Raw genomic sequence first — 26,467 nt, forward strand, 5'->3', positions numbered from 1 at the left:
AAAGACTAAAGCCTTTATTTTAGATGTTAAAGCGTGGGTTTGTCTTTACAGATACGCAGCTGCAGATGGCGTGTATGTGAAGGGTTAAGTTGGTTAGGCAGAGTGCATAACTCCAGTCCATTCACAGGAGTGTGTTTTCGGGACAAACCTTCCCGTGGGGGAGAGGAAAAGACTTTTTCGACAGTGTTATCTTTCGTGAAGCCCTTGTTGCAAGAGGGTGCTAGATCTTGATGGTGGCAGCTCTGTTTGAGCCCATGTCCTGCGACGTCTCTTGTGCTGCTCTTTTAATCTTGTGCTCTGATGAACAGCCCCGTGCCATGGATGGTTGCTGCCTTGTTTCTTGGGCCCTCCTGTGACCTTGCTGAGGATGCCTTCTGTCTCCATAGCATTATAAAAGGCACATATACATCTATATACAAGTGCATAAATATATAAATAGGGGTGTTATACAAAAATAAATACCCATTCTCTTTTTCTCTTTAGAATAAGTCTTTTGCAAAAGGCAGCTTGGTCCCTAGCTGGTGGGAGAATGAGTCTCTAAGGGCCTCAGTGGTGGCGGGCTGCCGTTCAAATGTCTTGGTAGGTTGTGACCCAAAGATGTGATCACTGGGTTCTGGGGATGGAGATCTCCTCTGGACTGGCAGCAATCTAGTCTTTCTACCTCTTCAACTGGCACTAGGCCTAGGCAGCAAGGGCTTCCTGAAAGGGAAAGGAGCAAGAAATGATTACAATGCATACAGAACTGAGAGATACTGTGGCAGCTTTCTAGTCAACAGTCTGCTTTATGAGGATAGGTACTCTAATCAAACAGGAAGATCTGCATTCTGAAAGTCCTGGCTGCATGGGAGTTTGATTCTACACTTGCACACAACAAGTTTGATCCATGCTACAGGAGTGGATCAATGGATCAGGTCCTAGGGAGATGGATTCATATAATTTTTCAGGGACCTTGTTTTACTGGTGGTCTGGAAAATGCAAAATTAAGAAGGACTAAAAGAAGGACAGCATCTCTGCAACTGGAGGTGGGTATGTGCCCTTCTGGCAGCACATAGCTCAAGCTTTTAGATAAATGAAAAATGCGTCCTTTAAAACTGACTGAGGCAATTTACAGCCACCAACTGGCTAGTATGGCCTTTCCATGCTGTTCTATGCAGTGTTAAAACTGTCCTGCACCGCAGAAGCAAGCATGAACAAAGCCTTCAGAAAGGCTCTACATCAAGATGAGCCTAAAATGATGCGATGAAGCAAGCATGGAGTTTTCCAGAGCACTGACCTTGGTGGAACAGGGGATCCCGTCGAACATCCAGGCTGGGGCCTCCCACTTTGCTGCCCATCACTGGATGATGGAGGCCAACAAAGTGCTCTTGAAGGTGAGGACAGTCATCTTGTGGCTGAAGAAGCTGGTGAGTGGAGTCATCAGGGAGACTGTAGAGGAAAGAGCTGTCCTCTGTTCTTGAGTTGGGCAATCTGGGGAGGCAAAGAGGTTTAGCACTGTTCCCAGATCTTTCCTCCTTGAAAGATACGACCTATGTAACATCCCAGCCAGCTGCATCAATGCAATGACATAGAGCATTCCTAAATGAGGGGAAGGGCAGAAATTGGGCTGTACTTGTGGGATGGGAATGAGGTGATGTGACCTGGTATCCACGACTCAAAAATCTAGTGGATGCCACAGGAGCTGGGAGAAGTCGTACCTCCTGAGGAACAGGGGAATAATGACTTGACATCTGAACAGTGAGACACAAAGGACCTGCAACTGGACCCTGACCAGGTTCTGGGGCAGCTGTTTGTCAGCATTCAGTCATAGATGTTAGTGTCTCTCATCCTTACTTTTCAGTCTCCCGCTTAGGAGCAGGGGGAGGAAAAGGGGGCAAGGGGAAGTAGGTCTTGGCAATCTCTACAATTAAACTATCCCTTCCTCAAACCATAAGAGGCATGAGCTGTACGAAGATGGTTTAGACGGCCTCCTTGTACCAGAAGGCTTAGAGCTGGAGTATGGATTTGTTTCCCAAGTGAACTGGAACAGACGGGAGCGTGCTGAGGGTGAGCTTTTGTGAGCATGTAGTCTTGTGGCCCCCACTGGATTGTTCCACCCTCCCCCTCCATAAGCCAGGACTAACCTGGAGGGCTGGTAGTCTTGCTGGGCATTCCCGTTCTGCAGCACTCTCGCCTGCAGCAAGGCGTTGGTCTCCTCGTGTGACTGGAAGGAGAGAGAAGGATTCTCAGCAGAGCAATGCCACAAAGCAGCATTAAGAGGCGGGTGCTGATCCAGAGCCACAGAGCAGACTGCTGAAGCTCTTATGACAGAAGGCAGAGAAAGATGAAACTTTTGCAACGAAGGACAGAGTAGAACTGAGCACTGAAAAGCTCACTTCATGCTTACTGCTGAATTATTGGGGGTGATATCCAATTTATAGTCTCAGCTGTGGCACTGCCTTGGCCTGTGTTACTATTTACACACAGAGTGCTCAACAGTGTCAGTCTCTGAGAGCTTGCCTCAGGAGAAAGAGGAACCTTTCCCTAAGAGCAGCCTTTGCTCACTTCCTCCTCCATACTTAGAGCCACTACCCCAAGAAACCACCTCTTCACCAGTGTTTTGGAGACCACCTTGTTCCTCCCATGTTTCAGACTCCACTGCAAAGGGGAAATCCCTTTTAAGAAGGAGCTAGTCTTGCCGCTTCTATGTGCTGCAAAGGGTGCCAGCCATGTCTGGAGAAGCTCTCTCACTTCAACCACGGCCTACAGCTCATGCCAAACTAACTGTTAACTGCAGGTGTGGACATACCTGTGGCACTTCATCTGGACTGTAATCGCGAGGCTTGGTGCTTGCATAGCCCACTCCTGCAGAGGGGCAGATGCCATTCAGATGTGCCCCGTTAGCGTAGGGCTGCCCATTAACATAGGGATGTCCATTGGCACGAGGAGCAGAGATGCCCCTCAGAGGCACCATGGTGTACTGGCAGGATGATACCAGCAGCCCAGCTCCTGGGAAGCCCATGTCAATGGTTTGCTCTGCAGGCGGAAGAAAAAGGAAGTCTGAGGCCAAAGGCAGAGGCAAAGCTGAGCTTCTTGAAGTGAGCTGCCAGCAGGAATAGTGTGAGACCGTCCTACCAGGCAGCTATTTCAGCACCCAAAGGACCCTTGCAAACAAATGGTGGAAAGGGGCCCTACATGAAGGCAAAGGGACTCCCCCTTTCCCCCTGTCTGGTCTAGGAAGTCTAGTCACAGACTTCCTTCTCAACAAGGTAAGCAGGACAAGGGACAAACTGTGACTTTTGTCTTTATGGGATTCCAAAGGACATTTGGGACTTGCCCTCTGCCCACCCCTCTCCCTGCTTCCCAGAATGTGCTGCCCTCACATTTTGGGTGTTTGACCCAAGTACGCCCAGGGCCAGATCTAACCCACAGGGCAAAGCACATCTTGTAAATCAGCCCTCAAGAAAGAACCCTTACTCTGCTTGGACCAGGCTCTCCACAGGCAAAAAGGGATGAAAGCCACGATGAGGAGTACGATAGAGCCCAGCACAACGCCTACAATCAAGTATGGCAAGTCGCTGGAACGGGCCACCATGGCTCCTGTCCCAAGGCCGCTGTGGCCACCACTGAGTGGGGGATGCTGCTGGGGGGGCACTGTGGAGGGTGGAAGACGACCTGGCAGACCAAGAGACTTCCGAGCTGCGAAGGGAAGAGAGAGAAAGAGCATTAGACACAGACATGGCAGATGAAATAGCAGCCCTCTCCAGGGATGTCTAAGCTGCTGTGGAGTGGACCAATTTCTATGGTGGCTTTAAAGAAGTGCTCCTGGATGACCGAGGAGCTCCTAGGCTGATGTATATTGCAGTACAGACAAGTCCTCTGTGCTTGGCTTGCAGATCTGCCAGGCTCTTGGGCTGCTAAAGCAAAAGGAGGAAAATAGCTTCTCCAAAACATACACTTGGACTTAATGCTGTTTTTATCATGACAGTGCAACTGCCTGGAAGACAACATAGAACCTGCTTATAACCAAACCCAGGGGTTCAGCACAGCAAGGGAAAGTTAGCCCTTCTGGTTCCCGTCACCATCTATATGATGCTTAGGAAAACAAAAGGTAAGTGCTACTCTGAGGGAAACTGTCACGGACCCTGCACGAGTACTGGTGTGGGTATATACACATACTGATCAACAGCATCAACAAACCTATGCCTCTCTGCTGCCCCAGTGCTGCCTCCATCTCCTTGCCTGAGCTTGGATGACGCACCATCAGGCAGGGATGGTACCTGCCTTACTGTGCCCTGACAGCTGCAGGCAGGGGTGGCAGCAGGCTGCGCTCCCAGAGGTGCCCTGTGAAGCTGGTTACCTTTGGTTTCACAGATCATCACATTGCTGAACTCGCTTTCGCCACCCTCATTGAAGCACTGCATCTTAATGTCATACGAGGTCTCTGGCTGCAGGTGGCTGATGGAGTGCCAGTAGCGGTCTCCTGAGGGAGGGAACACACACGGTACCATTAGCTTCCTTGGAGAACATGCAGCTGGCCCAGCTCTGCAGCAGTGCTAAGTAAAGCAGGCTGGGACAGCAGCAGCCTTTTGTGCTCCTTCTGGCTGTGCGCTCTTCCAGGAGGAACCAGCAGCTGGGGCCAGTCTCTCACTATCTCCTACCTTCCACTACATCCTTCTTGTAGTCGCTGTCATTGTCACTGTCAGTGGGGCGGTAGTAGATGTAAAAACCATGGATGGGAGTGTTGTTGTTGCTGGCTGGGATATACTGCAGACAATGGGAGAAAGAGCAGAAATTAGCAGAGATGTCTGTGCTCCATATAGTACTAGGTGAGGAGCACTGGGGACAAATGGGATGGGACAGGAGGAAGACCAAGCAGGTTTGCACAGTAAGGGGTTCCTTCCAAGAGCTCAGTGCTATTTTATGTTCTCACACCTTGCTTCTCTCAGGTAACAGACAAAGCACGAGTCTGGTACTGTCACCCCAAGCATCCAGTGCTCTGTTCCCTCTCAGCAGCCACAGACAATGCTTCAGAGAAAAAAGTCCTCAGCAACAATGACTCAGCTGGGCAAGGACAGGCGCACCTTCACCTTAACTCCAATAGGCTCATGGCTTCCAGACAAGCTGCATCTTGCCATGAACCAGTGACCACAGGAATCTTGGGTTTCTGAAGACAGCTCTGTTCCTCCCCCACCCAGGGCAGTACTGTCCCAGCTCCATGTGTTCTTGCTATCTTTCAACCACTATTTTATCAGCTACTGTTTGTGTCTGAATGAGTAGCAGTGCCCATCCTGCCCTGTAGCAATTTCTGGCTAGAAGCAGCTCGGAGAGAAGAGGGCAATGCGTCACTCTGAATAAGCTCTAAGCTGTTGGTGTGATCCAAAAGACCCTGCCCACTTCTAAATAAATCCTCTGGGGTGGACAGTGTGAATGATTATCAGCACTTAGGACTGCTACCCAGCAAGCGAGAGTGAAGGACATATCTGCTGGGGACTACTGGGACAGAGGTGCTAATGGATTCCAGGAATTTGACCAGGAGAGCAAGAACAAGCCGCTGCCCTGTGCGTTGTTGAACAAAATGGTCAAGACCCTGAAGTTATCCGCTGAAATGCCTCCTGTGTACAATGTTGGATTCAGATGGAAAGGGTTTCCTAGGCTCTCCATCTTTCCCCACTCCTGTGTGCACCAAGCCCAATCCTGCTTTGCCAGAGGGAGCTATTGGATCTCAGATCCATTTGTGCTGGTGACAGGCACTGGTGTGGTAACCTGGAAGATGTGCAAGCCAGGCAAGTATCACCCACACACCTGCTTCCTGCACATTGAGATATCTCCACCCCTACAAACCTTACCATCCACTTCAGCATGATGGTGGTCTCATTGATGGCATCTGTGAAGGTGATGTATGGCCCAGCCACAGGGCGCTCATAGACTCGGTTGCTGTACCCAGACACCACGTATGGCCGAGATGCCGCGCTGGGCTCGCTCTCTCCCAGGATGTTCAGTGCCCGGACACGGAATTTATAGGATGTGCCTAGGGGAAAAATGGGAAATAAAAAAGTTGCAGAGATTGGAGTCTTCCAAGACTTCTACTGGCAGCACAGGCCTGACTGTGGAGAGGGGCTAGATCTTCTCCAGAAGGCAGAGAGCCCATGAAGAGGTTTTGATCAAAGTACACACACTGAACAGCCAGATTTCAGCCATGTGCTAGATGGAGCCTGCTTTTATTTGCCTTTCCCAATTCTTGTCTGGATGGTCTAGAGGTCAGGTAGCAGTACTGAAAGGTGTGTGGGTGGATTCAGAGATGCGCGAAAGGACGTCCTGACCCAAAAGCAGGTAAAGGAAGGCGTTATTCCTCTTCTACATGGAAATCAAGTACATAGACATCAGTTAAAAGCTCAAAGCCAAAATAATTTTTACCCAAACATTGTTTTACTGGTCTTCAAATTGGGGTAGATATGTTGCCCTTTTAAGCTGTCCAGCTCAAGTGATTCCACCTTTTCTCATGTGAAGTACAATGGGAATTATGTGCCCATCTGTCTTCCCTGGGGCTAAGGGAAGTTCTGTCCTGCCTAGTAAATGGCAAAAACAAATGCCTTTAGTAACTATATCCTGTAATAGAGAAAAGCATGTGAAAGCCTCCCTGAGGGAGGTCAAATCCATGCTGGTCTTTGCAGCTGGAGAAATTGGATCTGCAGCTTTTCCCCATGCACCTAAGGCAGGAGCTGGGGAGTCTTTGCTGCTCGCTCAGACCAGGGCTAAGCACAACGTGACAGATGGCTAACCATCTTATAGGGACTGCACAGCTTTCCTGCAGACCTCTAGGAAGCAGGGAGGAGAACACCTGCCTACCTTTCTCCAGGCCTGGGATTTCCACAGAGAGGCGAGAGGGAGGAATGTCACTGGTAGCCAGGACCCAGTCTCCCAACTTTTTCAATTTCTTATATTCCACACGGAAAGACTGGATGGGGAACCCGCCATTCCCACGGGGGATCCAGGTCACGTACACAGATGTCTCTGATGCCATGGAGATGGTTGGACGGTCCGGTGCCTCTGGAGCTGCAAGGGGCATAGAAGGACATCAGGACATGAACCACATTCCTCTTGCCGTGTCTGGAGGATCCTGTAACTCAGAAACATGTGGGTGAAGGACTGCATTGCACCCACCCACATGCTCTTTAAGTCCTAAATGCTCTCTTCTTTCTGGCTATCCATTAGAGCTGGCACCCCCAAATCCTCACTCCTTTCAGTTTGTGCCGTGCAAACAGCTTTTACTCCTGCTTGCATCTTGCTCCTTTTCTGCTCCCAACTCAAGTAGGATGAGACAAGGTTTGAGGACTGTACGCCCACCATGGGAGGGAAAGCAGTGAGATGTGGATGCAGGGATGATAGGTGTGGAGATAGAGCAAAAGGCGTGGCTGATGTGGAAGCAGTGAGCCGGGCAGGGGGGGACAACTGACACCGGGTACAGACGAGTGTAGGAGATGAAAGCAGGACAGACTGAGAAGAACCAGATGAGGAGGAAATAGGGAAAAGTGCTGAAATGGAAATGTAACTTGATAGGAAAACAATTGGAAAATGGGAGAGAAAGAGATTAACTGAGCTGTGGAGATGAAAGAAAAAGCAACACATGAGTGAGTGTGGGGGACTGAAGGAGAGGACTTCACTAAGGATTGAAGGAGAGCATTTCACAGAAAGGATAATGGTACTGTTGAGTAATAGTAATGGCAGGCACAAGGTGGGAAACAATGAATTGGATTAACCAGGCAGGAACTGATGTTTCTCCAGTGCAGCAAAATACCCAAATGGAGCACCCTGCACCCCTAGAATGGGCACTAACTGTCCCTTGTCAGGGCTTGGCTGACCCAGGAGGACGCCAGGACCTGCAGGAACTTGGTTGCCCTTTCTTCCTCACATTCCCCCAGCACCCACTGGTGCATGACAGCACTGCGCATTCGCAGACTCCGCAGCAGGGCTTTCTGAACCCTCCATGTGAAATCCTCCACATTTCTGACAAGTCCTTGCATTAATAGTGGGGACAGGCAGTGGGAACAGCCTGATTCTCCTAAGACTGCCAAGTGCAGTAGCAGTGGTGTCAGAGAATGACTTCTCCTCGTCAGGAGCTAGAGACCACCCATCCAACTTTGGACAGTCTTGCTTTACCCAGCGGAATCTTCAACCCCAGCACGGCCTGGCCACTGCAACCCACATGAGATCCAGCACCCCTTGCCCTCCCTCCTTGCCCAGTTCAGGAAGGGCCTTACGGGACAGACGGCTGTTGTCAGACTGGTTACTGCTCTGAGTGCTCGTGCCTGGGTCATCCCTCTGGATTTGCTGCTCTTTGCTGGCAACAATCTCCGGTTTTGGCCGCCGGCCTGTGCAGAAGAGAGAGGTGGCATTAGTGGCATGAAGACACGGCTCAGAGTTAATTTTTGCTGTGATGAGCAAAGAAAATATTCCCAGCCATGATGCTGAGGTAAGTACCCTCTGAAGTCAAACAGTCCCAGGGGTTCAAAGCACTCAACCTGCAGGCAGAAACTAAGGCTAAAGGGACACGTTTGTTAAACTGTTAATACATCCCCCTCATATTTAATTTTCTAAAACTTTTAATTAGTTTTCTTGAAACATTGCTAGATTTCTGCCTGAGAAGGCAGTAATTATCACAAGATGGGAGGCCTGAGGGGAGATGTGAGCAAGCCCACCACCATGAGCAAGGTTACTACAAAGGGAGTGTCATTCCCCACACCTGCTGGAGATGTGAAAAGTAGCCAGGGGACAGAGGGACTTAGTGGAAACATCTGGAACATCCTTTTGGTGGCAAAACCAGCTCAGCACCAAGCAGACTGTGTGGAAGACTTGGAGTTTCCTTTAGTGCAGGACCAGCTTTCAAGGACAGATTAAACACCTGCTGGGAACAACCCCCAGAGGCTGATCCTGTCTTCAGGCAGAGGATGGATTAAATGACCTCTTGACATCCCTGCCAGACCTATTTTCTATGGTTCTGCAGGTGTTCAGCTGAGACATCAAGGGAGGAAGGGACTTACTCTGACCCAGGCAGAGAAGAAGATCTGATTTTCCCCATCCCGTTTCAGTCCCACCCTCCACTTTCCCTTCTGACAGAGTCACTCTAAGCTGGTGTTTAAAATGGGTTTCCAGAGCAGAAACAGCCCCTCTGTCCTAAAGCTGGTCCTTGCACCTCAGAGCTGGGGCGGGATGTCTCAGAGGGGCCCTCCCCTGACTCAGAGCAAAACACCCAGGGAAAGGTTTGACCTTTACCAGTCCGAAAGGTCACCATGGCCGTCTGTCCCTCGCCGGCACAGTTGTGAGCAGCCATCTCCACCTCATAGAGGCTCCCAGGGTCCAGCCTTGTGAGGGTCAGGCGGTGCTGCGAGGCTGGGACGTCCCTCACTGCCCAGCTGTCCGAGGCATTGGTGACCTGCTGAGAGACCAACGCAAGCGTTGCAGAGCTGGGGGCAGGCTGGGCTTCTTGCCTGCACCGAGCTCAGAAACTTTCATGACAGGTTGCGTATCAACCAGGGCTACCTTCCCTGCCTGGAGGCCAGTTCCCTGCCTGCAAAGGTGTGAGATGTTTCCAACCTGATTTTGCAAAGCTGAAGGATTCAGGAATAAGCAGGACGAGTCCCCAAGCACCAGGGTGTCTTCTTGACCGCAGAGGTTCACTCAGTTCTGCCTGCCAGTCCCCTCTGATACCACTGCCCCTCAACGTGCATAAAGCTCTGGCACAGGCATGCCCACCATTAGCCAGAGGCTCAAGCTGTTTTAGGAGCCAAATCTCTCCTGCAGCCCAGCTGCTGAGCTGCTCATTTAGATGCTGGTCATCTCAATGGGATGAGGTACCCAGACATGACTTTGGTCATCTGGACCTAAATCATTTGACTAACAGCTTTTTATCCAGTTTTATCCAGCCTCACCGCTGGCACTTTCTGGCTGAAATGAGGAACCATAACGTGTGAGCACAGGTTTCTGCAGGGAAGAGACCGTGTATGGCTGTGGCCCCCAGAAAGGCTTGGAAACACAGTTCGTTTTTCGGTGATGTCCTGATGTGCCATGTGGAGGGGGAGGGAAGGTGTGACCTTCCTCCCTCTCCCCAGCTGCAAGGATAATATTTTTGCAGGCAAACAGGCAGGACTCTGAAGTGACCCAGTGCCGAAAGGAGCATTAGCAATGCAGGCAACGCAACAAAACGGAAATGCCAAGACTCTGCTGTATCATTCATATTCTCCAAGCGTTTGACACTGACTGATTAATGCCTGCCTCGTTTTATTTTTATTCCCAAGCCCGCCGAGTTGTGAGGCCAGGGAGGGGAGCCCTAAAGACTGCTAATATCCAGGAAAGAAAAAGAGAAATTCTGAAGAAACAAAGATAATGGCTGCGTGGCATCTGACTGCTTGCAGGCTGCGGAGATTTTAGGGGCAGCGTAAGAGCAGGGGAAAAAAAGAGACATCCTCAGATATTTTCCAGAGGAGAAGCAGACCCTTGCCCAGTACAAATGTAAGCCTCCTGTCAGTCGGTTTTACTTTCCTTATAGCCATCTTTCACACAAAGGGCCTTTTCTTTTGTTGCTGAATTGATTCCTTCCCTCTCCGCACACATGCTTTTCCAGTCAGAGATGTCAAAACCAGATCATTATATAACTTGATCCTGAGCATCTCTGATAGAAAGAGATTCTTTCTAAACAAGTTTAAGGGTTATTGGGACTAATTCCTTCCCACACAATCCTTAAGCATCCCAAGAAAGAGTCTCCAGCTGAGAATTTGGACTACACTGAAAACATATTACTGCAAACTGCAGTGACCCATGGTGACCCCCACTGCCCTACAGCCCCTTCCAGGTGAAGCGCTGAAAAACAAATAAAATCTGGACAAACTCCAGTCTGCAAGTTAAGATCGCATGCAGAATTGGTAGTTACATGATATACCATCAGGGGACAAATCTCTTGTTGGCAGACAACCAGAGCCAACAGTCTGGTGAGGCCTTTGGCATCTTTTGTTTTTATTTAAGCTTGCCCTATTGTGTTCTTGTGTTGGCATCTTCTGCCGTTGTTCAAAGGGGTCTTTAAAGAGATGGTTAGCTGAAAGCCTCAGCTTAAGTTTTTAGAAAGAAATCAAGGATGAGTAGAGATTGTAACAGCCTCCTGTTATACCACATTTTCACAAAATCAAGCAATTCCAGGAAAATAGATATATATATATATATATATTCACATATAATTGAAAACTGTGCCTTGCAGTGGCTGGGAATCCAAAACATGCCAGATCTGGAACGTAGTCAAACCCCAAAGCCTGCCTCTCTACCGCAACTCCCTGCCTACTCAAAGGAAACACAAACAGCAAACAGATAAATTCAAGCCCCCTTCTTCCCCGTTTATCTGCAGCAAAATGGGAAGAGATGCTCTGCAACTCAGAAGCAGAATTTTTACCTCAATATCGCTTTGCTATTTAGAGAATCCACTGAGCTACAGCTCTGCCCGCACTCTGCCTGTGGTGCTGAGCTTGGGCTCAAGCAGGGCTCGGCAGTGTACCGTGTGCTCACGCTGTACCAACAGCCAAGAGACATGCTCAACAGTCCACTGCCTTTCACCTTCCAGAATAAAACTGATGGTTGAGGACCTTCCCAGAGGATTTAGCGTGGCTATGACGGCTCTCTGCTGGCTCCTCACAGTCACTGAGCGTGGGTGCTTCAGTGCTGCTGAGCAGGGCAGGTACATGCAGGAGAGAGAGGCTGCTGCTCTGTGTCCGGCAGCCCAAGCCTTTCAAGGCAGAGGTGTCCTTGGGGCTTGGGCCAAGACAAAAGCATAACAGAGCCACTGCGCATTCTGCCCTCAGGACTTCCCACTTGTGTAAGCACACAACTGGAAAGTGAAAGCTCTTCAGACTAATGCGTATGTGCACATATGCCAGCAGCTCCTCTCAGCCCGTACTCATCACACCTTAACAGGCTGAGGCTGTGGCTGAGGAGATCCCACCAAACAGCACCACCAGTGAGCAATGGGTGTCTGTGCCCCAATGCACCCACTCACGAGGTAGGAAAATGTGCAGTGAGGCCACCAGCCCGCCTGTGGAATGGCACAGAGGGTACATGGGAGCCGGACAGAACAGCGATACCTTGCGATGCTTCACCACATAATAGAGGATGGGGGCTTTGCTGTCAGGCCGGGGTCTCCACACCAGATCGTAGCTGTCTGTCTTGGATGTCCGGGGAGAACTGAGGATGATGGGGGCCTCAGCTGGAGACACCAGCTCCCTGTTGGCTGCACACTGCAGAGACGCTGCCAGCGGGGTCGTCCCAGGCTTTAGCAGTCCAGCTTTATCCAGGGGCAGCTTTAAGGCACTATCCCTGGAAGGTGGTGTTGGAGGCTGAGCTGAGCTCAGCTGGGCATCTCGCCCAGGGTTGAGTGTAGCTCCTGAAAGACAAGGTGTCGAGGCAGAGTAAGTGCCTGTCTGTCCCAGTCTGCAGTGAAGGCCCCTTGAACCTCTCAGAAGACCAGCGCTATACCCCCACTGCACCACAGGTACCTCAGAGGTATCAGATCCCAGGTGGTGCTGGCTGCTGTGCCACTCAAAAAGGTGTTGGCAACAATCTCTCCTTCTCCTGCTTATAAACCTAACACACTTTACTGGGGTCGCTCTGAGAACAGGCCTTGGCCACATGGGGCCTCCTCCCTCTCTGAAGCCCCTCTTACCCTGGATAAGTTCAGCAGGGTCCAAGGTGGTACCTCTCTTACCCCAGGTGAATCCACCCACATCAGTGTTTATGCTCTTGCTCAGTGCAAGCTCAGAGGCAGAGCTGCGTAAGCCATGGGGTGAGGCACTACACCCAGATGTCCTATGCCTCTCACGTAGAGATAGCTCAAGTAGGCACACATGGCGCTGCACTTAGAAGCAAAACTGCTACCATCTGTTCCTACAGGGAGATACGGACATCCTAGTCAAGAAAAGCACTCAAAGTATAGGGTAAAAGGGAGGGAAGAGCAAGGCAGCTCAACTACAAGCGGGAGGATTACAAGCCAATTTTCTTCTCCTGCTCCCCCTGCTCTTTTCCTGTGTGTTAGGCTCTGGGATTGAATGGAAACAAGCTTGGAGAGAGGGACTTACCTGGCCGTGCTGTCCTCAGTTGCACCATGGCTTGTGCACTGCCAACCTCATTCTCTGCCATGCACTGGTATATGCCGTCATCCTCGGGCCCCACGCTGACCAGCCGCAGTGCTCTGCGGGAGAGCCGGAGCCGGTGGCTGGCGGAGAGGGGGACGGCATTGCGCAGCCACATGACAGAGGGCTGGGGATTCCCTCGCACCTCACAGGTGAACTTGGCGCTCTGGCCCCAGGGAATGATCTGCTGGGACAGCTCCATGGTGACCTCCGGGGGCTCTGTACAGGGAAAAAACACATGTTTCCCAAGGAGTGCCACTTGGCAGGGAGCATGGCACAGTCATGGCTTTGCACTTTCCTCTCCAGCAGGGATGAGGGCAGAGTGATGGCTCCTTAGCCCACCCCCCACTCCCTTTAGGGGGGCCCACAGGGATCCTCTTCGTTGCACCTCCCCTTCAAAATCCAAGTGAACCGCAAGGAGAGGTAGCCCAAGGCCATCTGCCCCTCTCAGATGACAGCAGCCACCTGCAAGTCCCATTTTTCTGAGCTGAAATGCTACTCTCTGAAGATTGCGCTTGTGCCAAAACAACACATCAGCACCTGGATGAAATGCAATCCAATAAAACATAGGCTTAGCATCCCTAATGCTTGTGAGAAGAGGAAGGATGCAAGGTAGAAATATCTAAGGTGTAGTATTCCTTACATTTCCCACCCCATAAAGAGCTTCCCTATAGAACAGGACAAAAAGCAAGACACTCTGATGTCTTCCCTATGCCAATGTCAAATATGTCTAAGAAGCAGCGAGTCCTCCACTAGAAAGTGTTAAAGCAAACCCAGCGCCACAAATGACAAGAGAAGAGCTTCTGCAGAGGAGGGGAGGATCCATCATCTCCAGCCAGGAGAGACAGGAAGGAGGAACTACCACCCTCAAGGAAGAATTTGCCCCATGTCCTAAAAACTGGAACCACAGGAAGGGGTTTACATTACATTGTGGTTTGTCCAGGGAGAGGATCGAGTACAGCAGCACTAGTATTTTCCCCTCAAAGCAGTGGAGAAAGTCCAAGATCATCCTGAAACAAGGACTACGGCAGCACTCACCAAACACCTGCACGTTGTAGAAGATGAATGCGGCTCCAGCCTCCCCAACCCCATTGTCAGCTGTGCAGCTGTAGGTACCAGAGTCCTCCTCACTTGTGGGGTCAATCAGGAGGTTGCTGAGCAGGAAGCGCGTCTTGTTGTACGCGGAGACACTGGAGCCATCTTTGGCCCAGGTGACCCGGGGCGGGGGGATCCCGCTGGCCACACACTCCAGGATGAGGCTTTGGCCCTTGGTGACAATGATGGTCTGAGCTTCGGGGGGGTAGATTATCCTGGCAGCCTCTGCTGTGGAGCCTGGTGAGGAAAAGAGGAGGAAGGAGGTGGGTGGGAAGGAAGATGGCCAGTAGGAAAGCACCCTGTGCAGAGCGCAGGTAGGGGTAATGGTGGGGCTAGTGTGCTGGGGTGGATAAATGGCAACACAGGCCAAGAGGGGCATTCCTTAAGGGATGTGGGCACACAGCAAATGGTCTTGCCAAAGGGCTAGGGACCTTTGCTCGCCCATCACCAAGAACAAGTCCTGAGGAGGTACAGCAATCCCAGGGTTGCACACACATACCCCAGGAGCACACCTTGGGGCTTTCTGCTGCTGGAAAGGAGTTTTCCTAGCAACTGATAATGTCAGCTGACAGAGAAAACCAGCTGTGACAGCATTGGTACGTGCTCCCAAGGCTGGAAGCGCTATGCAGAAGATGTGCAGCGAAGGAAGAGCAGCTTACGTCTCACACGGAGCCTCTCACTGGAGACTGAGGTTTTCACCTCCTGTGTCACGGGGTTGTAGGCAGCACATTTGTAAGTCCCTTCATCCTCTTGGCTGGCATTGACGATCTGAAGGTTCCCGGATGGCATGATAAGGTAATTGTCTGTAGAGAGAGAAGAGGAGGTGGCATGTGGTCACAAGACACGCTCCTGCCCAACCTCCTGGAAGACATGCAGTGCCCTGAAGAAAAGGTGGACAACTAGGCAGGTAAAAAATAATGTGATAACACCAACAGCACTGAAACGACCCCTTTTGGTTCAACTATTGGGGAGGGCGAACGATGCAATGAGGGAAGGAACAGAGCCTCAGGTGAAGCTAGCTTGTCACAGGTACATGCAACAGATGGAGTGAAGCTGCAAAATTCAGATCCAAATTTTAAAAATTTCCCCAAATTCAAAGTTGCCTTCATCCAGGATGGACTAGAAGAATGCTTCACAGATGCACAGAGATGCCCAATGAAGAGTGGCACTGTGCATCACCTAATTCTGCTTCCTTTTGCCTTACTGCAAGCTGGTGTTACAGGTGGCTCCCCGGTCCCAGGTAGCGGGGACATCAGGGAGACCTGACAGAGACGCTAAATTAGCTTGTGCTCAGACCAGAGGTGAAGGGCCAAGAAAGAGGCAGCAGGCAGAGTAAGCTACTACTGGTACAGAAGGGTAAAACTGAGTGTCCTGGGAGGGGACCCAGCGGGACAGACCCCTGTGGCACTCACCTCGGGAGGCCTCCAGCCACTCCTGCTTCACACTGTAGCGGACCTGAGCCTTGGGGTGACTTTCAGGCAGGTCGCAGGCTATCACAGCCGTGTTCCCTTCATCCACCTCAATCACATGCTGGCCGTCAAACTTGAAATCTTTGAGATCTGCAGAGACAGCGAATGACAGGGCATCTCAGTGGCTCATCCTCTCCCTGCAGACCTGGGGTTGTTTCATTGCGGTGCCGGCAGAGGACTGCTCCGTCCCCAACAGCTAGGGAAACTGGCCTGGTTTCACAGCTTTATTTTTTCACTCCTCCTCCCTCCTACAAAATGGATAACTTAAAACACAGCTTCTGGAGAAACCGCCTGCTCCACGGCTGAGAAACTGGGTGCGAAAAGTCCTGGCCTGAGAGTAAAAAATGAGCCAACTTACTGCAGCTCTGAAGGGCAGCCAAAAATGGTCCTTCTGCCGCCCGCTATTTCAAACACGGCTGCCGTCCTGCTACTGAGAAGCTAACTTTGGAGTCATAACTCAGGGAGCCCAGCCTGCTTCAAGGGTGTACAGATGGTGGATGAGACAGTGGGAGAAGGTGTGTGAATGCTGGACGCTCCCAGAATTGCCCTGAGCTCCTCCAACAGCCTGAGCAACCAGCATCTCCGCTCCAGGCACTCTTGCTCCCATCAAATATCTCACTGCTGAAGCCTGCTTAACCACAATGCTTCGCGTGTGCCCAAGCTCCAGTTCAAAGAACAGGGACTCGCAAGGAAAAGCAGCTCCTCCTCTACATGGCACAACTGCTCCCTCCCTAAAGCAGCCGTGAAAACACCCCATGCCAGCACGTGTCCCCCTACGAGGCGGTGACGGGGGTCGCTGCCCTGGCAGGCCCCATGCAGGCTGCAGGAGTGGCAGCACAGGGGGAGGGGAAAGGGATGCTTGACCTTTCATTTTCTTTTTCCCATTTTCAAAGAAGGAGCAGAGGACTGTGGTGAAACCCCGCAGATGTGGCAGGGCTAGGAGCGTGCCAGCCCGGCCCCACCAAGCTACTTGGAGATGACACTAGTCCCTGCTCTCCCTGGGCACGATGGCAAATCTCGCCGGGGCGCTGCAAGCCCAAAGTTTGTCTCAGTCAGCCTGTGCCAGGAAGAAAGTCCTGCACACACATTTTTACGCTGCCGTGCACCAGCCCAGGCGACCACTAGTGACAAACCGCACGTCCCACGGTGAGTCACAAGTCACGTTGTCACATCAAGGCTTGATCCGGCCCATCTTCCCCGGTACCCAGCGCTAACACTCGTCCCCCGAGCGGCACGCTGCCAAATCCGGATGAGACCGCACTCCCTTTTCAAAACCCCATGCTAAGGCAGCACGTCGCATCCGTCGCCACGGCATGGCCTGGCCACGCGCTGTCAACAGCTCCCTTACCCCTCAAAACCCACCCTGGGACGTGGTGCCCGCGACCTCGGGCAGTTTGGAGAGCGGGGGGGAAGCAGGAGGGCTGGCGGCGGGTGGACGGCAGGCAGCCTCCCTTGGCAGCCCCAGCCGGCAGAAAAATGTGTTTTTGTTCCCTGGGAAATGCAGCAGCGCTCCAAGAGCAAAAGACAACTCTGGCTCCAAGCTTCTCCCACCCACAGTCATGGAAAAGTGACATGAAATTTCTCAAGCAGACTTTCTGATTAAAGCAAGATCCTTTATGGAGTTTAAATAAAAACCAGCTCTCTTGGCAAGGCGTCGAGAAAGCCTCCCCGAGTGCGGTGCGGAGGGGCTGCCGGGCGGCTGCCGGGGGAGCCAGCGTTCCCGGGCCCAGATCTGAGGGAAGGGGAGGAGGTTGAAAAGAAAAGGGGAGGTTTTGCAATGTCATAAAAATGATTTGCAGTGAACATGCTTAATACTTCTGGAATTTCTTGGCATCTTTCAATTAAAAAAAAAATAATAATAAAAAGAAGGAATACGGGTGAACTTCAGAAATGTGATTAATCCTCTAAGACAAGCTGAGGAGGGGAGCCACGTTTCCACTGGGTATTAAAGCCAGATGAAGGTTAACTCTTAACTTGTGAAAAGCTGGCAGCGTCTCACTCTCCTCCAACAACGAAAGTTACTGCTGGGGAGGGGAAGGGTGCGGGGATATTTTCTCCTCTTTGCTCTTTACATTTGATCAAGGAATAAAATAGTAAGAGCCACAGAAATGGAAAGAGGTGGAGCAGAGGCGAGAGCCCAGTGTCTGCCTGCCCACATCACGCATATTTCTCCGATCAACAAAATATAAACGAGCATCAGGAAAATTAATGTGCGCCTTGGTGGTCTGGATTCATCACAGCCAAATTAAGATTTCAGAGCCAAGGCATAGGCTCCAGCAATGCTGGCAGGGATCTGCACACACACATATGCACGCACAGACCCCGAAGAGAAGGGGCCCAGGAGCTGGGAGGAAGAGCAGACCCACGGCCCTGGCACAGCACAGCCCACAAGGGAGCATCACGCTCTCGGAGATGTAAAATGATGTCCCCGTGCCGGGGGACCCCCAGGATGACCTTGGGCTGGGCAGATGTGGGAGTCCCTCATGTGCAGCCCCCCAGATGGCAGCTCAGCCCACCACTTTCACAGCTGTGAGTGCTGCAGCCCCATGGTGGGGAGGAGTGGGACCCCCTGCTCTTCCTGCCTTCCCCTCCCAGCCCGGCCATGGGGGACGAGGGGCGAAGCTGTGGGTGGAGGGGGAAAGGACAGAGTAAAGGGATCCTGGGGTGGCTGGGGGAGCAAGAACTGGGGACCGCCAGAGAAGCAGAGCGAAACTGGCAGGGGAGAGGGGAAAAACATCAGGTGGGCACTGGGACAAACTATTTTCCAATATGCAAGTGTACAAGCTTCCTGCCAAACTACTCCCCTAAATTCCTGCTCCCCCACAGCGAACAAGACTGTTTTATTTGCCAGTGAGTTTTGGCCATGGGCAGTCTCAACCGCCCTGCTCCCCGCTGGTACAGGCGCATACAGCCACCCATTAACACCGGTGGGTCGGCTGCAGCTGGCAAGGGGTGGTTGGGGGCACCCTCTGTTTGTGGGATGAGCCCCCCCTTCGCACACCCCTTTGGACTTGGCCCCAGCGCAGCAGAACAGAGGCTGCCATGTTAGGACACACAGTTTCACCCTGGGGGCTTCAAATGAGCCTTCCCCAAGATGTGGGGAGCCACACATGCCTCCCCACAATAGGCAGTGCAGGGAGGGGTGGAGGAGAGAGTCAGTGCCGGGGGCGGGGGGGATGCAGCACTCACCCCTTTGGCCGCCCGGCCAGCAGCAACCATGCCCCACGTCTAACATGCAATTTGCACCCCGGGTCTAATTCCCACCGCAGCTGGGAGAAACCACATCCCCTCTCCACTGGCTGGGTTTTCCTTTTCATACGGCAGCGCCCGACGTGCCAGCCCATGTCCTTGTCCTTAAAAGACACGCTTGATCACAGGGAAGCAGCAAGTCCTCCTCCACCAGCCATTGGCCGGGAGGTGCTGTGGACAGACAGACAGAACACTGCCAATCCCAGCTGTACTGGGATAACAGGGCTTTTTTAAAAAAAAATATTTTCTTCTTTTTTTTTTTTTGTTTAGAAGGGAGCACAACCAAAGGCCAGTGCTTGTGTCCATCTGCACCCTGCTCCGAGGAGCGATGGGGCGAGCCGGGGTGCAGGGAGGGACAGCCCTGTGGCTAGCTGCGCCCCTGTCATCGGGGAGGGAAACCAGCTGGATCCCAGGGCCAGGGGCCAAGCAACGATGCAGGCGAGACAGACCGGATTACATGAGTAGGAGACCATAAATAACTTAGGAGAAGAAACAGTAGTAAATAAAAATCCAGCCCTCAAGGTGAAAGTCCTCCCCACTGTAGGGGAGGGTGAGGGAGGGATGCGGAGAAGGGGAATGGGTAGGGATGGGGTACCCCAGCCTGGGGGCAGGCACCCTCCACTAATCCCCCCCTTGGTTGTCACAGCAGCCCAGGGTTACGGGTCTCACTCCTCATCCGGTCAGTGCCGCAGGGGCCTGGGCACCAGTGCGGTCCCCACCAGCCCCCTCCTGCCCCAAGGGGACAGGCACAGCCCCCCACCCTCCCGCCTGCTCATACACCCCCAAGCTCATCCCTCCTCCCCTGCCCCGCTCCCCCACGTCGCCCCGGGCCCGTCGCACAGCCCTCGTGCCACAGCTCCACCGGCTCAAGCAACACCACCTGTGTTTTCCTTCTCTCCCCTCCTCACGCCGCCTCTGCCCCCAGGGCCAGAGCCCCCCGTGCCTGCTCAGCAAATGCTTTTCCAACACGAAGCCACCCCCTTCCCTCCTTCCTTCCCTCCCTCCCGTCATCGCCTCCAGGGAGCCGTCAGAGGAGAGGCCCAGGCGGAGGAAAATGAATGGGGCTGTCTTCAGAAAGCAGCTGCAAATTCCTGGGGGATGCCCGGCCGGACCCGGTGCAGGGTCACTGCCCACGAGCACTGCACACTGAGGCCCGGCTTCTCCCATGTGCTGCCGCAAAGCCAAGGGCTGCCCTTGCCAGCGGTGGTGATGGAGAGCCACGGGGCAATGAGCCTCCCTTGTCCCACAGCATCCCAGGGACACAGGGACCCCATGCTCTTCTCATCCCTGGTCATGGGGGATACAGGTGGAGACCCTTTGCCGCACCCCTCATCTATTTTTTTTGTTTTTAAATGTCACATCTATCCAGGTCAGGCTTGCTGTTGTGCTCACTGCGCTGATGTTCCACACACGCAGACGAATGCTGGGAGTTGCATGGCTTTCGCCACCTCCACCTGCTGCCTTTGCTCCAGCCCCACACTTCAGCTGCCCCATGAGCTCCACCAAGGGCTCTCGACCATCCAAGCCTTTTGCTGTTGCAGGACCAGAACACAGCACTGTGTTTGTGTCCCTAGTGGATTTATCTGGCCCTACCAGAGCCCACTGCAACCATACCTTTTTCATATAGCTCCTCCACCCAGGAGAGGGGCTTGAGTAGGGCTTCTGGCATGATGGCAAATTTGCCACCTGCAAGTGGGCAGAGAAAACACCTTTCTCTTCCTTGCAAACTCAGCCATATGAAAGCTTAGGGTCTGGCTTGGAAAACCAGGAACACCACTGCCCCATCCATTCAAGCTGTCCTGGCCTCCAGCCCACAGCTGCTGGGCCAAAGGGCTGCCTTGGGGCCATGCGGGGCTGATCTTGTGCAGCACGCCAGGCCAGCAGGTATCTATCTGCATCGATGTGCCACAGGCTGCCAAGGTTGAGTGTGGGATCATGGGACACCAGATCGCCTCTAAGTGGACTCAAAAGTACCCAAGTAATGCCTGAAGTCCTGCTCCTTTTGTCGCTTTATAAAATCTTCCCCTTTCTGCAAATCCCTCCTCCCTCCACCCCTCGGCTATACAATAGCTATTTTATCTCTGCTGGAGGAATTAAACGCTAGTTTCAACCAGCCCTCTGAGTCACGGAGAGCAGAGATGGACTCATCGCCACTGTACCATAGACGGGAGAAGGAGGTATCAGTCCCAAGGCTACGCTGTGGCTGCCAGCACGTCAGAGATGGTTATCTGCTGCTGCTTGCTGACTGTCAGCAAAGCACAAGGAGGCCCTGAGGGACCAGGCACGCACAGTCTGGGGCGCCTGAGGGTGTTTTCTCCAAAGGAGGCGGAGTGGAAATAGCCTACAAGTTGGCCAGATGATGTTACATACACCTCTTGAAACCTACCAAGTCACTTTTTCCAATGATTCCAGGTCCCCTTCCAAAATAAATTTAAACCTTGAAAATATTTCCACCACTCCCCCCGCCGCTGCTTTCATTCACATTCTAGTTTCACTCTTCCCCTGGCCCCCCAAAATAATTTTTGGATGGGGCTAAGACTTTCAGAGGGTTTTCTTTCAGCCCAGCAAGTGATCTGGAAGAGATGCATCAACTGCAATGTCAACCTGCCAGGGGCTTCCCTCTCCACCCCCAGGACCTTGGTCCCCACTGAACCAGCTCAGAGCAAGGCCCTGTAGAGGAGATCTGGAGCAGGAGTGAGAGCCCGTGGCACATCTGCTACCATAGCTTTTAAACTCAGTCCCATCACAAATCGGTGCTCCCTGTTATTTCAGGCCACTGCAACGCCACTGTTGCAAGAAGTAGCCTCTAGCTCACGAACATGAAACTGGTCATTTGAACCCCTCCGGAAAGTTTCCCTCTTACACCTTCAGCCCCACATCTTTCCTGGGCTGTCCTCTCTCTCCCTCTTTGTTGTCTGCTAAGTCTTCCCCACCTGGGGGCATCTCTATTTCCTGAGGCTGTCCAGGTGTGTGAGCCATGTGAGCCAACTGCCATCCCCAGTTTCCCCGGAGGACAGGGGAGCCATGCAGTGCAGCACAGGGGCACTCTATGATGGTTTAGTAGTTTGTTCAACCAGTCTCTGGCTCCAGTTTTATGAGCACCACTGAATGGTGCTCCTGACCTCCCCTTGGCAGTAGTGCCTTTGCCATAGCAGGGACTACAGCAATGGGCAAGTCCCCCTCTTTTGCATCCCCACGCCACAATCCAGTAGCTGAAGGTGATTCGCCTCCTAGAGAGGGCTGAGGAATCACTCAGTTGTGGCTTAAATTTCTCCTGAGGGACACGGCGGGACTTTCTGGTGCTCTAGGACCTGTCTCCTGTCCACCACTGATGCTGGACCAAAGCAGACAGACAGGTCAAACAGCCATGCTTTGTCGCAGGAGACAGAGCTGGCAGTGGTGGGTTGGAGTGAGGGGAAAAAATAAAAGGGGATCAACCTAAGAGGGAACCAATCAGGCTGAGGAACCGTGCACACCCCGCTCTCCTAAATGCAAACCATGCCCTTGGTAATCCCATCCACCTCTCCCCTCCTCTCCTTCCCTCTATCAGGCCACCAGCGCACACAGCTCCCTTTCTGCTCTGGAATGTGTTCTCCGAAACCTAATCTCAGCACGGGGCTCAGGCCAAATCCCCCGACAGATTCGGCCCCGTGACAACCCCCTCCCATCCCGTTTCAGAACTCAGCAACTCTCCCCTCGCTTTCCCTCACCTCCTCCTCCCACCCAGCCTGGCCTAAACATTTCACTCCTGATTAATGTATCAGTGAGAAGCCAATAGCTCTTGGCTTTAAAGCAAAGCCAGCCTCCACTTTACACAAACATCTTTGCTTCTTCATTTTCTTAGGACTTAGCTCCAAGCTCCCCCTTGCTGGGAAGACGAAGCCCTTTCCGCACCTGGGGGCTGTCACTGCCAGGGGATGACGGTCTCCTCTGCACACACTTGCTCCACCAAAAAATGCACGGGTCTCTGAGAAGATCAGACTCTCCGTTGCCTAAACAAGGGTGGTCCTCACAGAGCCCCCCCATCTCCAAGCAGGCATGGGCTGCTCCTTCTCAGATGCATCCAAAGACAGCACTTTCTCACGTTTGAGCATAATATCTGGCCAAAACCAGCCGCCTGTAAGAGAAGTTCCCTACTCTAAGACACGCCCTCACATGTACACACATCTCCTTGGTCCGTTGCCAATGCCAGAGGGCAGCACTGAGGAGCACGTAAACTCAGGGATAGGAGCAACGTCCCTCACTCAGGGATGCGGCTCAGAAACAAAGTGTCTCTTTGCTGTCACGGCACTGCAACCTCATAGAAAGAGGACAAAACCCTGGGAAGGGGGAGCAGGCCCACCTGGGATCAACAGCAGTGGTAATGAATGCAGCCTCCTGCCCCTTAAAAACAAAGGCCTCTTTACAAGTGCTTTTAGATCCGCTGCTTTACCTGTACCTGCCTCCTGCTGACTTCTGTGCCTGCCTTACCAGATGAGGACAGCGCAGACTCTGCCTTCAACATTGCCATGCGACCCTTCTCCCAATACTCCCTCCCTCACCTTGCATTTTGGCAAGGGATCTTCCCCATGTCACACAGCGGGCCACCAGCCACTTAATGCAGGTGCTCGGGTGCGCCTCCTTACCACAACCAGACCAACCTTTCCTTACTGTGAGCGCAGGGGCTGGTACTTTAGTTATGATGAACCCAGGGGCAACACAAAAAAGTGCAGGTCCCATCAGAGCACAAGTAGGGCAAGGGACTCGGCTTTCTGTGGGTCAGGAAGGTAGCAAAACTTAGCACATACTGACCCAGCCCTGGCAGCAGCCCCGCAGCAGCCCAGGCGGTGGTTTGGCCATCAGCACCAGCTGGTATTTTTCGATAACCTCAATTACGAAGTCAGCAACCAGATGGGGCAGCGTGACAGCCACGGAACCAACCAGGCACACAAACCCCAGGTATATCCTGCTTTTTGTGGTCTTGCAAAATCTGTCACTGCAGGACAGGTATGCAGCCTACCATGCAGGAGGACTGCTTGGGTCATGGCTGGGCCACAACATGACAGCCAGTCCACGCTCAAAAATGCTACAAAACGGCCTAAGCCAAAGGAGCCATCCCTTGACGACAGCATGAGTAAGTGAGCATGGGTGAACGTCTCATTGCCCAAGCAATGCAGGGGGTGGCAGAGGACTAGAATTACTCACTAGCTAACGTGACCACTGCAGGGACACTGGCAATGACTCCTTCGGGCACACGAGCAATGCACTGGTATCGCCCCACAGTGTGGTTGTTGAGAGCTGTGATGACAAGCTTCCCTCGCTCGATGTGGATACCCAGCACCTCATCCGATCCAGCCAGCTCCTTCCCGTTCAGTCTCCAGGTGAGGTTCACTCTGGGGGGATCCACCACACACCCCAGGCTGACTGGGCCCCCAAGCTTTTGGACAATGGAGGCAGGTTGCACTGTGACCTGCAGAGATTCACCTACACAGAAGGGAAAAATGGGAATAAGAAAATTCTGTGACACTCAGCAAAAGAAAGGCAGAGGAAAAAGCTGCAGTGCTGGTACATTTTGCATTCCCCATTGCTTCTGCTTGTGCTGCACCTTCCTCTTAGCTCCCGACACACCCACCCTAGTGCTCTGAGATGTACACCAGCCCCATTTCTTCTTGGCACCACTAGACAAAGATGTCCAACTCCAACTGTATACCTTTCTCCTCTGGAGGAGTGTTTGAACCCAGACCTTTGGTACAGGCTATTGAGGAAGCAGCAGAGAGAGAAAACCACTTTGCACTTGAGGTATGGCTATGTTAACCAGCCTCAAGGCAAAACATAAACAAAATGGAACAAAGACGTAAAACCAGAAACTTACTCAGTTTGGCAAAATAGGCAGTGGCTGCAAGGATGAGGCAAGGGATAGGGGACATGGGTCTCTTCTTTCCATGTGTCATTGCCATCCCATGCGGTGTGTCCTGGGGCAGAGGCGCCCAGGGACGGGTCCCATAAGCTGCCTCAGGGGATGCAGTGGAGATGTGGCAGCGGATTCCTGCAGGTGACAAGAGATATGATGGATGAGACCCTCAGACTTCCCTCTGCTTTCCAGCCCTCCCTGGTTTCTCTACCAACACCCCTAGAACTCCCAGGAATTCACCAAGCCAGTGGCCTGAGCAGGCTACTGACAGTCATGCAAGGACTTCTCTTCTCCAGTCTCTCCCTAAGCATGGTCGTGAGTCTCCCAAGGCTCTCTCCTCAGCCCTCAGTACAAATCCACACGTGTGCACGCAGGCACATAGAATCACAGAACGGTTAGAGTTGGAAAGGACCTTAAAGATCTGCCATGGGCAGGGACATCTTCCACTAGACCAGGTTGCTCATACTCTCTCTCCTTCCCCACGTGAGATTGGGCGCAGTGAGCTCCTGCACTGTGCCAGCAATGCACACCAGGCAATTTTAAGGAGCAAACCACAAACATTTCCAACAAAGTGTCACTGGAGATATTCACTAAGTGTTGCTGCCACTTCTTGGCTGTGTCTGGAATATATTCCAGCTTGAACGCAAAAGTAAATGAGCAGTACAAGTCCTGAGCTACATGAAAATAGACATGATCCTGCCATTTCACAGTCTCTTCCTGAGACACTGGCCATGTTGCCACTGGGCATACCTGTATTTCAATCCAGACGGGACTCCCTAGGAGATGTGAAAGTTTTTCAGGGCATTTCTGCAAGGAATTATTCTGAAGTGGATGGGGTGCTTTTTCAGGAGAAAAGAAGTGCCCAGTTCTAAATTTGTTAAAATTCAGTGCAGTGAACTGAGGGTGGATTACACTAATTTGACATAACACACCTTTACTTTAAACTAAGAGACCCAGTCTAGGGAAAGATTTCAGATTAACTGTTCTGCCTAAAACACACAGCTTATTTTGAGTTGAACTACCCTGTCCGGACAAACCACCAGGTTCACATTTGAAAGCATCAACAATCTCAAAAAAACTTGAAGCCAAAAGTCACTCGTCACAACCCAGATTGCTGTGAAGAGCTGCACGCTGCAGCAGCTGTTTCGGAGAGACTGTCATGAATGAATGCTAAAGCAAACAAGCCAGGTCAGGCAGATTAAAGATCTAAGTGGCTGCACCAAAGAGGTACCTCAGATGTTAGACTGAATTCAGCTTCAACCAAGGGCAAAGGGCTGAAGTTAAGAAGAGACTTCCCTCTACGGGCATCATCATGCAGCTACAGGATTTTGAGGTCCCTCCAGCTGCAGCAGTAAGAGGATGACACACGAATCACAAAGGCGTTTCAGAATTGCTCCTGTGGCACATCCACATCAGCAGGGGAGAAGCCCAAGCCCAAACCAACAGCCAGCCCAAACAGCAGTTATTTTGCCTGCTCTCTCTGCAGATATACAATTAACCACAACCACCATCCTCAAGAGCACCTGGCCTCTGCAGAGCAATATTTCCTACTTTCACCATGATTGAGCCATCACCTGTTTAAGCATGCCCTTTCCAAACCCAACTCAGTCAGAAAGAGGAGA

General features: G+C 52.2%; 1 protein-coding gene across 1 annotated transcript; it reads right to left on the reverse strand.

Moving 5' to 3' along the window:
• On the reverse strand, positions 1–24,891 carry BOC (BOC cell adhesion associated, oncogene regulated). Its single transcript, XM_074144793.1, has 18 exons — positions 24,807–24,891; positions 24,140–24,418; positions 15,650–15,796; positions 14,897–15,040; positions 14,181–14,474; positions 13,089–13,361; positions 12,099–12,397; positions 9,250–9,412; positions 8,238–8,348; positions 6,826–7,032; positions 5,826–6,007; positions 4,638–4,743; positions 4,337–4,459; positions 3,454–3,675; positions 2,786–3,012; positions 2,121–2,200; positions 1,274–1,467; positions 1–699 (listed from the first exon to the last, which is right to left on the reverse strand). The coding sequence occupies exons 1-18, from the start codon at positions 24,889–24,891 to the stop codon at positions 515–517; spliced, it is 3,321 nt and encodes a 1,106-aa protein (XP_074000894.1). The 3' UTR covers positions 1–514.
• Between the last annotated feature and the right edge of the window lie 1,576 nt (positions 24,892–26,467).

This window comes from Numenius arquata, chromosome 1 (genome assembly GCF_964106895.1).
Source record: "Numenius arquata chromosome 1, bNumArq3.hap1.1, whole genome shotgun sequence".
Taxonomy (NCBI): Eukaryota; Metazoa; Chordata; class Aves; order Charadriiformes; family Scolopacidae; genus Numenius; species Numenius arquata.

Bases quoted from the DNA above. Each gene is read 5' to 3' on its own strand.
- BOC (XM_074144793.1), bottom strand. From the start codon at position 24,891: ATGGCAATGACACATGGAAAGAAGAGACCCATGTCCCCTATCCCTTGC. The intron at 13,362-14,180 runs GTGAGTGCTGCC...TTCCCTGTACAG, and splicing joins CTACAACGTGCAGGTGTTTG to AGCCCCCGGAGGTCACCATG. The intron at 7,033-8,237 runs GTAAGGCCCTTC...TGCCCCTTGCAG, and splicing joins TGACAACAGCCGTCTGTCCC to CTCCAGAGGCACCGGACCGT.